The sequence below is a fragment of the Geotrypetes seraphini genome, chromosome 4 (assembly GCF_902459505.1).
Source record: "Geotrypetes seraphini chromosome 4, aGeoSer1.1, whole genome shotgun sequence".
Taxonomy (NCBI): domain Eukaryota; kingdom Metazoa; phylum Chordata; class Amphibia; order Gymnophiona; family Dermophiidae; genus Geotrypetes; species Geotrypetes seraphini.
Window position 1 is genome coordinate 16123217 of NC_047087.1, and position 17052 is coordinate 16140268.

Below are 17052 nucleotides of genomic sequence, written 5' to 3' on the forward strand. Positions count from 1 at the left end.
CATCGCCCTCATTTTCTCAAAAAGCACAAGCCTTGAAAGGGATTCGTAATTTTACACAAACGAATTTACCAAGACAGATTAAAGATCAAGTAGAAGGTTTATTTTATTGGGGGGGGGGGGGGGGGAAGAAGCCCAGTGCTTACACCTCTTTTGTCCACAGTTGTTACTTTTCTAATCTAAAGAATATCAGTTTTAAAATTTCCTGATAGAATGTGTTTAAAATTTGTTGCTTGACAAACAAGGGAACGAATAAATTTTGGGGTTTACTTAGAGCTGACTTTAACTTTTCGGATTTTTTTTTTTTAAGAGTATATAAGTGAACATCTAGAAAAAGAAAAGTTATTTCTCCCCAAATCAATCCACGAGATGAGATGAAATTAAGCCAAGAAGTTTCTTGTAGCCTAAGATTCCAGAAAAGCATTTTTTGGGGGCTTTGAAATCTCTCTCCAGTTCCATCCCAGATCCCACTACCTCCTCCGCTCTTTCTACTGGAACCGAAACTAAAGGGTGGTCTTGCCAGGCGGCTCGGTCCTAGCGCCGGAGGCTTCCAGCCAGTCCTCCGTCGCCATTGGCCGGCGGCTCCCCTTTCCCTCCCCCGATTGGGCCGCGGTGCCCGGAGGGGGCGTGGCCGTCCCGGAGTAAAAAGTCCGGCTCGCGCAAAAGAGTCTGGCAAAGTTTGGGCCGAAGGTCTGGCGGGAGGCGCCTAGGCTCGCCCAGCTCTCAGGTCTAGCCGCGCCGCCTCTCCCTCCCCCCCCAGCATGCAGGCTCGGTACTCGGTGCCCGATCCCAACGCCCTGGGGGTGGTGCCCTACCTCAGCGAGCAGAGCTACTACCGGGCGGCGGGCACCTACGGCGGCATGCCCGCCCCGATGAGCGTCTACCCGGGCCACGAGCAGTACACGGCGGGCATGGCCAGGTCCTACGGGCCCTACCACCACCACCACCACCAGCAGGCGGCCCCCAAGGACCTGGTGAAGCCCCCCTACAGCTACATCGCCCTCATCACCATGGCCATCCAGAACGCCCCCGAGAAGAAGGTGACCCTCAATGCCATCTACCAGTTCATCATGGACCGCTTCCCCTTCTACCGCGAGAACAAGCAGGGCTGGCAGAACTCCATCCGCCACAACCTGTCCCTCAACGAATGCTTCGTCAAGGTGCCCCGGGACGACAAGAAGCCGGGCAAGGGCAGCTACTGGACCCTGGACCCGGACTCCTACAACATGTTCGAGAACGGCAGCTTCTTGCGCCGGAGGAGGCGCTTCAAGAAGAAGGACGTGGGCCGGGAGAAGGAGGAGAGGGAGCGCCAGCCCAAGGAGGCCAAGGTGGACAACCGCCCCAAGGAGGTGGAGAAGAAGGTGGTCATCAAGAGCGAGTCCCCCGAGCTGCCCGTCATCACCAAGGTGGAGACCCTCAGCCCCGACAACGGGAGCGCCATGCAAGACAGCCCCAGGAGCGCGGCCTCCACCCCCTCGGTGTCCCCCGAGAGCTCCGTCCCCGAGCACCATCCCACCGGCAACGGCCTGTCGGGCTTCAGCGTGGAGAACATCATGACCTTAAGAACTTCTCCTCAGGGCGACCTGAGCCCGGTGCCCGCTGTTTCTGGCAGGTCGGGCATGGTGTCCCTCAGCTACCCTCAGACTCAGCCGTCCATTTACAGCCAGGCTTGCGCCCAGAGCATGGACACGGGCGGCAGCTACCAGTGTAGCATGAGGGCCATGAGCCTGTACACGGGTGACAGACCGAGTCACATGTGCGTCCCGACCACACTGGAAGAAGCCATCTCTGAGCATCACGCGGTAACATCCTCCCCGCTCAACTCCATGAGTCAGGAAAGCGCGCTGCCGTCCGGCCATCACCAGCAGGGCGGCGTCGCTGGCCAGACGGCTTCTTGGTACCTGAACCACTCCGCAGACCTTAACCACCTTTCCGGCCACGGCTTTGGCTCCCAGCAACAGACTTTCCCCAACGTCAGGGAGATGTTCAGCTCCCATCGACTCGGAATTGAGAGCTCGACCCTCAGCGAGCACCAGGTGAGCGGCAACACGAGCTGTCAGATCCCCTATAGATCTACGCCTTCCATATATCGCCACACTACCCCCTATTCTTATGACTGCACTAAATATTGATTAGAAATCCCCTTTACTGTGGTGCATAGGGCAATTCGAAGCATTTAAAGACTGCATAGGAAAGCGGACATCTGAAAGCAGAATGTATTTTGACATTACGAATTAAGGTTAATCTCGCGGTTCCGTAAGCTCCAGACAAGGAAATCCAAAGCGTCCAGAAATGCGAAAAGAATGGTTTCTTGGAAAGTAAGTTATATGGACCAAAGCCCAAAGATTTAATGAACTGTATGACCTTGGGTATAAGTTTTAAATCCTGTACAATGTGTGGAATTTTAATCGGGCTAATTTTCAGAGCCGATTTAATATAATATTTAAAGTTAAGTTCACTGGATTGTCTTAAACATTGCCCACCCATTTCTAACTGCCAAATTATTATTATTTTTTTTTAAAGGATCCTATTGTGGTTTGTACAATCAAGAAATAGAAATTCTGTCCATTCCTTTTTTTTTTCTCTCCCCCAAAACAAGGAAATAATTTATTTTTTGTTGGTGGATAAAAGCCAAGTTATTTAATACTTTTTTTTTTTATTATTTACAAAAAGGTGTGTTTTGTACAAAAGACGTGGCCCTGACCATTCCCAAGAACTTACAAAATATATTTTATTTGCACGTTTGTTTGTCTCTGTGGTCTTAACTGTACACTTACCTTAAAAATAAATTTGTTGTTGTTTTTCTGCTTACACTTTGCGGTTGTGTGCCTTTTTTAAAATTTTACACACTGCTAATTTTTCCGCATTTTACACAATCAGTCTTATTTGCAATTAACGAATGTATTTATACATGAAAACGTTAAGCCAAACCAATAATTACAAAGCTTGAACGAAACCATGAAAAATAAGACTAGGTAATCATAGTATATAACCCCCGCAAATAATATTGTACTGTATAAAAAGGACAATAGTTTAAATGCACTGAATTTGAATATAAGATTCTAATTGTTCATGCGAATAATGGATTTTCCAAATAAGAATTATTTCTCTAGCACAAACTTTAAAGACTTCTAGTGTCAATGGCCCAGAATCTAAGATTCATTATCGCTCTTAGAACGGCAGAGGCTGGATATAGAATAATCCCAGTAGTCCAACCCCAGAATGACCAGTAAGTGTAAAGTTGTTCAGAAAAGCTATCTAAAATTAATTTTTTTAAAAAGTCCTGAAAGATTAGATCATAACATAGAAGCTAGTAAAAATAAAAATATTTTAAAAAAATAAAAAAAATCCTATACTGAGGAGGTGCTGAGAAGTTCTCAGCCCAGCCAAGAAGAGAATGATCTGAAACAATGCCAAAACAAACCAAACCCCCCAAAACAAACAGAGAATTTTGTTTCTGTAAATTGGCATTTAACCACTTTTCAGCCACAGTGGTAGAATAACGCTCAGAATTTAGAAAGTGGGTTGGTTGGGCTGAGAACTTTTCAGCACCCCCCCCCCCCCCACCTCCTAAAGCCAAGCTCTAAGGTTGAAACAAAAGTACCTAAATGCTGTTTGCATTTGGGTAGTCTGAGGCTTCATTAACCTCAACAGTGGAAGACTAGACAAGGCGTTTTCGATTCATCCCATTGGGGGAGGGGGGTCTCAACCCCACAGTTGGACAGGAAAAGAGGTAAATTTCAGAGGGAGTTGGACTTCTAGCATATTCCCAGCTCGTGAACAGGGCTTACAATTTTTGTTATAAAATGTGTGTGTGTGGGGGGGGGGGGGGGGGGGAGGGGGAAGAGAAGACATTTGAGGTCAAGTGGTCCAAACTCGATAGAAAAATGAAACCACCATTTGCTAATACTTGTCACGTTGTGAGAAGTTTTAAAAATCCTTTGCTCTACTGTGTTATGTAAATAGATGCAAATTTCTTCCTGGGTATAAAGCTTTAGAATGGGAAATTTCTCTGAAAAATAATGCTATTACTATTTTATAAATAGCTGCATGGAACGCGAACAGTTTATATATGGAATGATTTTTGCAGGGACACTCAGTAGGTCCTTCCACTAGGTTGAAGAATAATAATAATAATAATAATAATAACTTTATTTTTCTATACCGCAATACCACAAAACAGTTCAGAGCGGTTTACAGGATAAGAGACTGTACATTTACAGCGAAGTTACAGCTTAGTTATAGCGAAGTTACATCGAGGTTACAGCATATCGAAAAACAGTTCAGAGCGATTTATACAATGTAGGTGCAGAGAATTAGTTAACAATTATATGGTTTAAACCAGTGACAATTACAAAATGATCCAATAATTGTTGCATGGGGGGAGGGGAAGGGTAGGGAGGGAGGCAAGGGATTATTAGTTTGGTCGGGGGGGCGGGGGTTGGAGGAATTTATCAAAGAGGTATGTTTTTAGAGATTTCCTGAAGGATTGATAAGTTGGGGCGAGAGAGATGAGAGTGGACAGGCAGTCATTCCAAATTTGGAAATCTATGTTTAACTTCGACTTTACAAAAATAACTATTTGGCTTCAAGCAATTCAATGTTTTACCCTCTATGAAGTAAAGATCTCTCTCTCTCTCTGTGATGAAAGAGGCCTGTTTTATCTTGACAGCCTGCAAAAATATTTCTTATCTATATGAGGTCTAAAATACTTTTTTCCCTTTGGGGATATGATTTTGATTTCATTTCCCCGTCATATGCAAATGACGATTGCTTGGGGGGGAAAGGTCGGTATCTTTTTCTTTGACCCATTATCTTCAATTAAAAGGAAGCTGACTCCAAAAGGAGTCCAACAGATTTGATTTCCCAGTGAGATAGCAGACCACTTGCCTTAAGCCACACTTTGCTTCTTTGCTTTACACAGCACAAAACACAAGATAACCAGTTAACTGCCAAGTTGTTAGGCCAACAAAAGTCCATCTTCTGCTCACAGGTATGTATGCAAAGCCGGGATTAAGAAGTTTAGCAGTCTAACGTTTAACCCTTTCAGGACCATAAGGATCGTAGGCCAATTTTTGTGGTTTTGACGACATTTTTATGGTAAAAAGGGCTTGCAGATGCCAAAAAATTGATTTTTTTTTGTGAAATATCATTATTTTTATTTAAAAAAATCACACTTCTGGCTTATGGACAGTGTGGCAAGTGAATCTTCTCGTCAATCTGGCAACGACGCTAATGAATGAATGTCGGAACCAGTTTGTTTACATAAAGGCAGTATCATATGGAATCCGTACATATCAAATTTAGAACTGTAGACTATCCCAATCAAAATTGATAGGATTTTAAAGTTATGGGACAAATATGTCCCTTGGTCCTGAAAGGGTTAACAGTGTATGGTTGAGTTTAATAAGATATACAAGTGTGGAGTTGGGGGAGGGAGTGGAGCGTGGGTACCGAGTAAGTTCTCTCGGTCACTCCCCATAAAGGTAACTTGAGTACTTCTTCCCTAAAATGGATCTGTAAAGCTATGAATCAAACTTTTTTTTTTTTTTTTTGAGGGGGGGGGGGGAGACCGTGGGTGGGAAGCAGGTGTGTTGGAGATGCTTCTTACATATTTAGGGAATGCATCAGCTGGCTAATTGTCCTTTTAGATCAGGGGTGTCAAAGTCCCTCCTCGAGGGCCGCAATCCAGTCGGGTTTTCAGGATTTCCCCAATGAATATGCCTGAGATCTATTTGCATGCACTGCTTTCATTGTATGCTAATAGATCACATGCATATTCATTGAGGAAATCCTGAAAACCCGACTGGATTGCGGCCCTCATGGAGGGACTTTGACATCCCTGAATTAGAGTGTCTATGTCAGGGATGGGCAACTCCGGTCCTCGAGGGCTGGAATCCAGTCGGGTTTTCAGGATTTCCCCAATGAATATGCCTGAGATCTATTTGCATGCACTGCTTTCATGGCATGCTCATAGATCACATGCATATTCATTGAGGAAATCCTGAAAACCCGACTGGATTGCGGCCCTCGAGGAGGGACTTTGACACCCCTGCTTTAATGCATGGGATGACTCACTCATTCTGCAGCTTAGACCAGTGCCTTATGCCTTGTTTTAGATGGAGTGGGGGGGGTGATTGCTTTGCAGTCACAAATGCAACAGAGAAGCCCCCCCCCCCCTTCCCTCCCGCACCCAGCTATTTACAAAGCCGGCTGATAAATAAATTTAAAAAAAGATCAAATATTCATCATCGGCGCATTTGATCTTGCATTTAAATTCTCATGTTTATGTTTTCTTCTTGTAAATCATTATAACGTCATTTTCCAAAATACGGGTGACCCTTGGGGCTCCTTTCACTAAGGTGCGCTAGCGTTTTTAGTGCATGCACAAAAATTACCACGCGCTAAACCGTGCGGTACGCTTCTAGAATAACGCCAGCTTGGTGCTGGCATTAAGGTCTAGCGCGCACAGCGATTTAGCGTGCTCTTTTCCGTGCGTTAAGGTCGTAACGCACCTTAGTAAAAGGAGCCCTTGGTGTGCGATCTGTCGTATTTGAACGAAGCAATCATGGCTTCATGCAGTACAAAGTGTAAAAGCTGTTTAATACAACATGATTTAAATAAGGTGCATATTTTCAAGTACTTACTTTGCTCTACTGTTAGAGTGTCCGAGTGTTTTGCACTTTTTTGGGCCTCTATTGTTTTTCTGTGGTTGACTGTTTTCTGCACAAATTGTTCTGGGTAGGCCTTTACATCCGTCTTTCAAAAAGCCGTCAGCACAGTGCGCAAACAAAGGTGTCATCTTTAAGAGTTCAGTCCTTGCAGGCTTATTATCAATTAGAAGACCAAGCAAACGAGAGGCCGCTGAAAAGTTCAGTCCAACCAGGAAGAGAATGAAATGGAGCCATGAAATGTCCAAGTGATTCCACCCTTCACACTTTTTGTTTCGTTTCCATATCATTGAAACGAAAAGTGTCAAGAAAAATGTGGAATCGCTTGTAAGTTTCGTGCCGCCACATCATTCTCTTCTTGGTTGGGCAGAGAAATTTTCAGCGGCCCCTAGCATGTTGGATCAGATATACTTTGTTTGTTTTTTTTTCTCCCCATGGAATGTGGGGGAACCACTTCCAGCGTTTGTTCCAATTTGCAGGGTGTCCACGCACATCTCGGCTAATTTATTACAATTATCGCACAAAGGTCTCCACTAACTGCTCCCCTACAAACTACTTGTTGGATAATGAAGAAAATCATTTCAGGCCCCTTGCTCACAGAACGAAAGGGCTTTCTCTTAGGTGGGAACAATACTGCTTTGCATTAATCCATTGTAATGCCTTCTTTTTTAAAACAATTGACCTTTATTAGATGGGGAAATATTTCAAAAATATTCACAAAACTGAGAAGGTCGTGCATATCTTAAGCCTAAGATTGTGTGAGGTAGTAAGGGAAAGCTAGAACAGCGTATTTGAAAAAATAAGTTAGTTTAATTTGCAAAAACATTTGATTCGTATACGAAGAAATGGACAATGATTTTCTCAAGAAGCCCCTGTTTGTTTGTTTTTAATTATTTTGGGGGGGGGCTATATACAATGTTCATAGCACCTGTACTTGGATATTTCGGGCTGTCGAGCAATCTTCTTGGCAGGTATATAGGTAATGTTCACAATTACAAGACTTGACCACTGTCCGAAATAAACTCTTTCATCTTGCAAAAGATGCAACGCAAAAGTGGGTGGCCTCAGCCCTTCCCGGTACTTTACCTGTGGCTTCAGAGAGAGCAAAGGGCTCTTCCCATTTCTGTCTCTGGCTCTATCCGTAGAAATGCTTGGAATATCTGATTCATATGCAGAGGGGCCACAAAAAATGTATACCCACGTCAACATGAAAAATATCCGCATAAAAGCTTTTATGATGTCTGACTCTGTAAGAATATTAGTGAAGTGGTTTAGCATCCAGACACTTCTGAATTCTACAAACACCAGTGTCCACGGGGATTGACTTCTGTATACATTTTTGGGGTCCTTCTGTATGCTAGAGTGACTGGCAGGAAGGTTAGCTGTATTTTTCTACTTTGATAGCTGTCCACTTTCCCCATTGTCTGCTCTGACTTTCTAGATCCTTGGAATATGCCTTGGGAAGGACCGAAGGCTTTGTCACCTTTTTGGTTTATTGATGGGTCTTGTCTTTCTGCAGAAAACGCGCACCAGTGAGTTTGCAGTTGGTTCAGACAAGTCCTGTACGCGCCTAATATTCACGATTAACCCAGTAACTACAGGTGTGCATCGGGCGACAGTGTTAACAGGGAAGGGGTAAAACACGGACCTCGCGGATCTAAAACCGCGTTTTACCCCCTTCCCGCGAATACGCACTTAGCTGCCAGAGGCTGCTGTGTGCTCAGATGTGAACCATTAACTCTAGTGAATCTAGAGCTCGGCATCGTACTAAGGGCCGCTGAAAAGTTCACAGCCCAACCAAGAGAATGATGTGGAGCCGCGAAGCTTTTCTTGGCACTTTTCTTTCAGTGATATGGAAGGAAACGGAAAGTGACAAGAAGGAAGTCTGAAAGAACTTGTGAGTTTCACGGTTCCACATCATTCTCTTTTCGCTTGGGCTGAGAACTTTTCAGGCCCCCCCTCCCCCCCCCCTTGTATACGGAAAGCCGTAAGACTAGCAACCACACGCAGGAAATGAGCCAATCAAATCACTTTCCCTATTATTTTGGAAAGAAACCATTTCCATTGTGATTTAAAAAAAACTACATTTACAATCGGCAAACCATGTAAAGAATGTTGAGCTTCAGGAATACCAACTCTTCCATCAGTTATTAGAAAAAAAGTTCCCTTCTTTTGGCGAAACCAAAACACCCAGATTATTTCTTATAGGTTGGCCATTGTGAAATAGCGATCCCATTTGATCAGAAAATACTCCAGTCAAGAGCAATTGGGTGTGTTTAATCACAAACACAACATCCACAACCTAATTGCTTGAGATGCCAATGACCCCTAGGTTTACGTGTCATCGATGTCAGAATAAGTTCCCCCCCTACGCATTTAATGTTCAATAATTTTTATTGAGTTTTAAAAATAAAATATACATAACAAAAATCTTACAAAGAATATCATCTCAACTCAGTTAATGCATTGTAGATATATAAATTCAAAGAAATCAACAATCAATTATCACCACAATACAAACACGATAAAGCACCTCCCAACACTCCCTCCCCCCTTCCACCCATCCCATTTCCAAATCAATTTAAACCAAGCTGGTCCTTTCTTCGTCTCTATCAACAACCTTTGGCTATTACAATAAGCTGAGGTCACACCAAATCCACCACAGTAGCATAGTTTGGTTGACGTCCAACACGAGGACCTATATTCTTCGTTCTGTAGAGCTTAGATGGGCTTCGCCATCTCTCTTTCAATTAGCACCTGGGCAATTTGTGGCTTTACTGAAAACAACTAGAATAATAAAAGAAAATTATTGAAATGCATCTAGGCTTCATAATCTGGACCGAATAATGTTCAGCCTGACTGTGGTCAAAAGGCATTAGAGAATCTCAAATTACAAACAGCGGCTTTCCTAAAAAGCTAGAGGCAGGAATAATGCCTCTAAATAGTGTCTCGGATGAGATTCACAGGAATAAGTGTACCCAGGGAGCAAATATATTCGGTGTAAGTTTATTTTTTTTTCTTTCCTTTTAAACTCAGTTGAGCTTTTAATGTTCCATAATTTTTATTGAGTTTTAAAAATAAAATATACATAACAAAAATCTTACAAAGAATATCATCTCAACTCAGTTAATACTTAGTAGATATATAAATTCAAAGAAATTAACAATCAATTATCAACAAGTACAAACACGATAAAGTACCTCCCAACACTCCCTCCCCTCCTTCCCTTCCCTTCCCTTCCCATCCCGTTTCCAAATATTACTAATAAATAGTGCTTCACTTTCTGATTACAAATGTAATGAGTTCACTCCAAAACTGCCTGCTCTGACTTTTCCTCCAAGTGACTTATAGGCACTGGGAAAGCGCAAACACGTTTCCGGCTCCGAAACCCATGGTTTTTAACCATCAAGTTGATCCTTGGCGTCATATTTATTATTTTAAATCATTTTTGCTTAGGTTTTCTCAAGGAGAGGCCCTAGGAACTGTGAGAATTTAAATAAAAAAACAATTTACTCCGCCAGGCTCCGTTCAGGTTCTGCTAAATATTAATGCATTTGTCCGTAAGGTGTCAACTGAGTGAAAGCAGCTGTTCAAGTCGAGAAATCTCTTTTCTAAGAAGTTTTATCTGAAATAATGTTTAGCCAACACATGCCTTCCAGGATTTTTTTTTTTTTTTACTGGATCAAGTCATATTTTGGCATACGGCAAGTTAAATTTACTTTGGGAAGGAAAGCCCTTTGCTTCTGTACAGCCATTAATCCTCTAAATGAAATATTTGACTGTATGCATAAATGATTTTTTCTGCCACTATGGCAGTTTTTAAGCCTTGTATAACTTATGTTTTTTTTAAAAAACGTTTAACCCCCCTCCCCCGTTAATTATGGAAACAGGGATAGAAGAGAGTGCTACTGCTGAGAAATATTACTGTCTCTCTCTTCTAAAGAAAAGATGGACAGCTTTATAGCCAAGGACTAGCCGAAAAAATTCCTGTTACGGAGGGAGAAACGGAACAACCCAAAATTGTAGGTGAGATTTTTTGTGTGTGTGTGTGTGCACTGGATTACTGGAGCAACATTTTGTGGGTAAATTTTGGAGTCCCTGGCTACTTTCATCGGATTAATGGCAAGGGAGCATAACTCTGATAAACTGACCCCCCAATGGGTTACCCTAGAGTCCAAGGGGGTGGGGCAAACTCTCACCTTCGCTTTGTTTGCTGACCTTTATGTGTGTGGTGCAGTGGTTAGAGCTCCAGCCTCAGCACCCTGAGGATGTGGGTTCAAATCCCTCACTGCTCCTTGTGACCCTGGGCAAGTCACTTAATCCCCACATGGCCCACTGGGATAGATAGGGAAATATGATAAAGTACCTGAATGTGAAATTTAAATAATACCTAGGTGAATTAATAGAAGCGTATGAATCTCAGAACCATACCACTTTATCCCAAACATGCATTAGTGGCAAAAGTCAGGCTAAGGCTCACTGGAAATGGGAGGAAAGCAGAGGATGGACAAATGGAAGTCTTGATGTTTTCTATGGGAAGGGGAGGTTTGGGCAGTTTGAAAGGCTTCTGGTTTGCTTTGAGACATATTTGGTTTGATATGTCACACATCTGCTTTCATTTCACTGTATTGTTTATCTCACCTCTGATGTGCCTTGTCTGTAGGATTCAACTTTTTGTAAACCATTGGGGGGGGGGGGGTTTAAACTCAGCAAACACTACCCTTCCCTTCGAGCGACTTTTCTTAATTAGCTTCAGGCGCTCGCTGGCCCTCTAAATCCTCTCCCACTCGCATTGCTTACGTCATTTATTGTCATATGACGTCACGCCCCTCACGTCACGCGTTCGGAAGGTCAGGCCACAACCGTCCGAGGTTTGCTGGGACTGAAAGGGCGGACCTGAACCAGGCCAAGCTGAATTCGTATGGGACGCTTGGGTCGAACGAATTGATGAGTAGAAAGTGGCTGGTTTTTATAGCATTGTTTAACTTAAACAGAACGAAATTGCCCTCGGCCGCCCATTCATAATGTGTGTGACCAAGACGAATTCTGCTTTTCCAGACCAACCCCAAATCTGGTAGACTTTGTTGTACGATAGGACGCACATGGAATGTGTTTATCTGCTTTGACAAATTGCTGTCCAACGAGCAGTTCGTTACCTGTAGAGTAAAGTAAGTGTTTCGGGGTTCTCTACCTTTCCTGCAGGCACCCGAAATCAATCCGGATCATCCCCTTACCTTTTGATTAAAAACCGTTACATCAGTGAGGAAAACTGAAAGTTTACACCAAAAAAAAGCATCACACATGCTTAATGTAATCACCAGCCAGCTGTGTGCACTTGTAAAGTTGTTATAATCCCCCTCCTTGTTATAAACAGGAAAGTACATAATATAAAGCAAGAGCAGGCATTTACAAATAATAAAACTCTTTCTATTGCCTGCCAAGTTCCCCTTTTATAGTTTTCTCTGCTTGCAACCTTCCCCCCCCCCCCTACCCCGATGGAACTGTTTCGATTTTGGTTACCCCAAAAGAGCAATCTGAATGCAAAAAAAGGCAGGTGGCCATTAAAGTCGGCCTCGCTTCCTCGTTCCGGGGTTGCCTCTCCGTATTTTCAAACGCCTCCAGCGGTTGGCCATTTTCTTTATGACGCCGAAAACTCCTCGGGAAGCTTCATTTCGTGGGACCAAATTGCATTTCACTCTGGCTTGGCTTAACTCAAAAGCCCACTGAAAAAACAACAACAAAAAAACCTTTCCCGTTTAACCGGGCTTTAGAAACGTGGATTTGGGGGGTTCTCGTGTTTTTTCTTGATTAATCATTTAAAGTTTTTTTTTTTTTTTTTTTCTTGCAAGCTGTTGTTTAAACTCCAGCTCCTGCCTGGGTCTGCTTACAGCGTCAAGGGGTGGACGTGATATTTCAAACATCAGATCAGTGCGTTTATATATTGGGTGCCCGGAAATTTTTCCAAATAAACACAGCTTGATTCGACCTGGGTGGCCAGACTTATCAACAGCCTAATTCTCTAAACAAATGAAGGACTAGCCCGGCAAGCCATTGGCTGGTACCAGAAAGACACGTGGAAGGAAGGCTCGGAGGAGGGGGGTGGGGGGGTCGTTGCAATGAAATTTTAATTAATGTGGGTGGGCTGAGAACACAACGACTGTTTATCATTAGACAATTTATTTTCCAGTGCTAAGTCAACATTAAATAGCAAACTTTACAACAATTATTTAACATTTTTAAAGCTATGAAGAAGGGACAGAGCGAGAAGAGGCAGTGGTGGGGTCTGAGCTGGTCCTGGACTCGCTCCTTGGAAGAAGAACCTGCTTGGTTGAGAGCTTCAAGGCCGTAGCCATGAGCCACATCTACAGCAGCCATCTACCTCAGCTTGGTGGCCCCTTAAGCAGCTCGCCTCTGGTCTATCTGTACGGGGCGGAGAGAAGGGTGCTGCCAGCCTTGAGCTTTGCCCCCAGCAACGGGGGCCCCAGGCAAGAGCCTGCCCAAAAGCCGCCCTACAGCTACATCGCCCTCATTGCCATGGCCATCAAGGGGGCCCCAGAGCAGAAGGTGACCCTCAACGGCATCTACCAGTTCATCATGGACCGCTTCCCCTTCTACCACGACAACAAGCAGGGCTGGCAGAACTCCATCCGCCACAACCTGTCCCTCAACGAATGCTTCGTCAAGGTGCCCCGGGAGAAGGGCAGACCCGGCAAAGGGAGCTACTGGACCCTGGACCCCAGATGCACCGAGATGTTCGAGAACGGCAACTTCAGGCGCCGCAAAAGGAAGCCCAGATCGTCAGGGACCCCGGAGCAGAAGGAGGCGAAGCGGCCCAAGGGATCGGACAGTGGGTCAGCCGGGTCCCCGGACGCGAAACCCGACGGGGGCAAGGGGGCAGAGGTTCTGACCTCGGACCAGCTGGGCCCCGCCTCTAGAGAAGCCAATGTGGTCTCGTCAGACGAGGAGGATCAGACCGTGAGGTCTTCTCCGTATCTTCAAGCCTCCAGAGCCCATCTTCCGGCTGATGCCAGCGGCCCGGACGTGCCCCTTGCTTTCTGGAACGATCCACAGCCCGCAGGGATGCTCCACGCCTTTAGATTTTTCGGTTCCTGTGCAACCCCCCCAAGTCCAGCTCTTCACCACCGAGGAGGTCGTGGAAAGATCTCAGGGAGCTGCTGGGGAGCCTGCCTTGGCCAACGGAAGCGCCAACCCCAAGACTTCGCCCACCTCGGCAAATCCCCAGCAAAAGGACAGAGGACAGTCTGTCTCCAAAGCCTCGGCCAAGTCCAAAAGCTTTAGCATAGACAGCATTCTGGCTAACAAAAGCCCCCGAAAGCCGCCCAAGGAGACTTTCTCAGGTGGAGAAAGGGCTCTGGAGAATTTGCCAAGTGAATTCCACAGCGAGTCCCTCGCGCCTAACTCAACTGCGCGTCCAGCGTTTAATGATTCTCTGGTGCTGGACGCGCAGCTTCGAGGTAGATTCTATCAGATCGGGGTTCCTCTCATCTCTTACTTTCCAGTCCCTGTCTCGGAAGCCATTTTTAGCTTTAAGTAGAAGCGCGGGCAGCTTTTTTGCAACTGGAGGCTTTAGCTTAGTTGCAGAGAGAGTAAAAGACACGGGTGCGATCTGTGCTGGTTCGGGATTTTTGATCAAATCAATATTCTGGATCACTATCCCGGGTTGATTATGCTTCCAGTAGTAATAAGATTCCCCCTTTATAGAGTAGACTGTGTTTTGTAAAAGTTCTTTTTTTGTTTGACACTTGGGGCTCCTTTTACTAAGCCACCTAAGGGCATTAACGCGTGGAATAGCACGGGCGCTGGACGCTAACGCCAGCATTGATCTGGCATTAGTTCTAGCCACGTAGCATGCGCTAAAATGCGTGCGCGAAAAACTCTAACGCAGCTTAGTAAAAGGAGCCCTTGGAGACATAACAAAGATATTATGGCAAAAAAAAAAAATCAGTACACTGATTAATTCTTGCATTACTTTTTCCCTTCATGTCACTGCCTGAAAAAAAACACAAAGGGATAAATTAAATAATAGTCTGTATATAATGCATTGCGCTGAAAGATGCTCACAGCCCCTCACCCCTACGCCAAATTGTTTCAAAGGAGAAAATGTAATCTTTTTTTCACTAGGTTGGAAAATTGTTCTATTTATATCAGTGGTCTCAAACACGCGGCCCGGGGGCCACATGCGGCCCGCCAGGTACTATTTTGAGGCCCTTGGTATATGTATCATAATCACAAAAGTAAAATAAAACAGTTTTTTGATCATATGCCTCTTTAACTATAAATGACAATATTATTATTATTAAGACTTAGCCAAAAGGAAAGATTTATAAACTATAAAGAGTTTTACCTCATGCAAAATTGACATTTCTTTAATAAGACATTAACTATTTTTTCTGAGGCCCTCCGAGTACCTACAAATCCCAAATGTGGCCCTGCAAAGGGTTTGAGTTTGAGACCACTGATTTATATGGTATCAAGACACAATCGTATTTCTTCTGCTGTCAGTGCAGGTGTATCTGCTCCTGTTATATGCCTTGATAATAGAAAGGCTAAACCAATTTGGCTCAGATCTGGGAGACTTTGAATTACCCATGCACAGGGGAAAGGTGCAAAAGTCCCCCCAACAAAATCTTCAGGCAGATGACTCAAATCCTAGAATTTTTCTTTTTCCAATAAAAGTTCTTTGGGTAGTCCGTGGTTGCTGACTTTTCACAATTTATAAACGGTTTTTATTATGAATACGACATAATCAATAAAGTATTTTGCTTTCCTGTACTGCTGAGAGGTTTAAATATATTTCAGTGTGTGCTTTTATTCGTCTCGAATTGTCCGTGTATCTTTAAAGACCAAAATTAGTATAAAATACATGCAGCCAGTTGGTATCAGAAAGCGTTTAAGAATTCGAAACAAAGAATTACAGTGTTTAAATTTATCCCCATCCTATAGCTCAGGGGTAGGGAACTCCGGTCCTCGAGAGCCGTATTCCAGTTGGGTTTTCAGGATTTCCCCAATGAATATGCATTGAAAATAGATCTCAGGCATATTTATTGGGGAAATCCTGAAAACCCGCCTGGAATACGGCTCTCGGGGACTGGAGTTCCCTACTCCCTGCTATAGCTGAACCTGAATTATTCATAACTGTATGCACTCATTAAAAAAAAAAATGCACATAAACCTCCCCCACCCCTCCCCCGCAAATACTTAAAAATGCTACATATTAGAAGCAATATGTGATATCAGTTACTTTTGGGCATAATCTGATATTTTCCTATTGGAACTTGTTAAAGAATCTTGAGAGGATTTTCTTTGAAACAGGACAGAGCACAAAGCCCACACTTAAATAAACATTTCCACCAAGTGATTTTGATATCTTTTAAAAGAAGATCATAGTTCTGCATAGTTCTGATTCAGCATAGCTTCACTTTCCCACAGCACCCCACCGGCCAGGGCTCCTTTGAATTTTGGGAACGAGCCGGGCTTTATGTGGAGTTCAGAAGCTGTAGTGCGATTTGGAAAAGCGCAGACCGCCAGCAGACCACGGGAGATGGTGCTGACCTCCGAGATCTTCAAAGAGCTTTAAAAAAAAAAAATGCAGATTACCAGTTCGGATTCATTTCTCATTAAAAATAAAAAAATTCTCCCAAATGATCATCATGTGTTTGGTGCTTTCAGTGCAAAATACAGACTGGGCTTCAGAGCTATAACAGGAAACTAGAGTCGTCTGTGGTTGAAAAAGATGGCAAATGGATTCAGGTGCTGTATTATTTTCATTGGTCCTCAAGCAGGTCATGGTAATCGGGTCTTGCTGAGGTCAAGGACACAGAAACCCCTGATATTCAGCCAACAGAGGTCAACTTTTTTTTTTTTTAAAGAACCGAAGGTCGCCAGCTTACTTATGCCTTAGGGCTCCTTTTACGAAGGTGTGCTGGGGCCTTAACGCGCGGAATAGCACGTAGGCCGCTACCGCCTCCTTTTGAGCAGGCGGTAGATTTTCGGCTAGCACGCGCTAATCCGGTGTGTGCGATAAAACCGCTAGCGCACCTTCCTAAATGGGGCCCCTAGAATTCAGTAATGGGCCATGTCCAGTCACCAGCATTGAATATTAGGGCCATAAGAGTGGGCAGCCTCCCCCCCCCCCCCCCCCGAGCTTATGTGGGCCTGGCTGAATATCGGGCCAGGACCGCTAAACCTTTTTGTTAATAAATTTTTTTTTTTTTTTTAAAAGACCCTCCTGGATCCCCCACTTCCCCTCCCCCACCCCAGTGCCCAAACCTATCCCCCCTCTTCCCTGCCAAGCTCCCCCCCCCTACCTAAATACCTGGCCTGCTTAAATCGAGCTGAATACTGGGCCCGATTTTTGGAAACA

The 17052-nt window shown here is 44.3% G+C and overlaps 2 protein-coding genes across 2 annotated transcripts; both read left to right on the top strand.

Moving 5' to 3' along the window:
• Positions 1-670: 670 nt before the first annotated feature.
• On the top strand, positions 671-16190 carry FOXC2 (forkhead box C2). The gene is made up of 4 exons (XM_033940039.1): positions 671-2033; positions 4922-4990; positions 10612-10694; positions 16119-16190. Exons 1-3 carry the CDS (start codon positions 759-761, stop codon positions 10630-10632), a joined length of 1365 nt encoding a protein of 454 aa, XP_033795930.1. The 5' UTR covers positions 671-758; the 3' UTR covers positions 10633-10694; positions 16119-16190.
• On the top strand, positions 13020-14397 carry FOXL1 (forkhead box L1). The gene is made up of 2 exons (XM_033941309.1): positions 13020-13742; positions 13801-14397. The coding sequence occupies exons 1-2, from the start codon at positions 13020-13022 to the stop codon at positions 14221-14223; spliced, it is 1146 nt and encodes a 381-aa protein (XP_033797200.1). The 3' UTR covers positions 14224-14397.
• Positions 16191-17052: the final 862 nt, after the last annotated feature.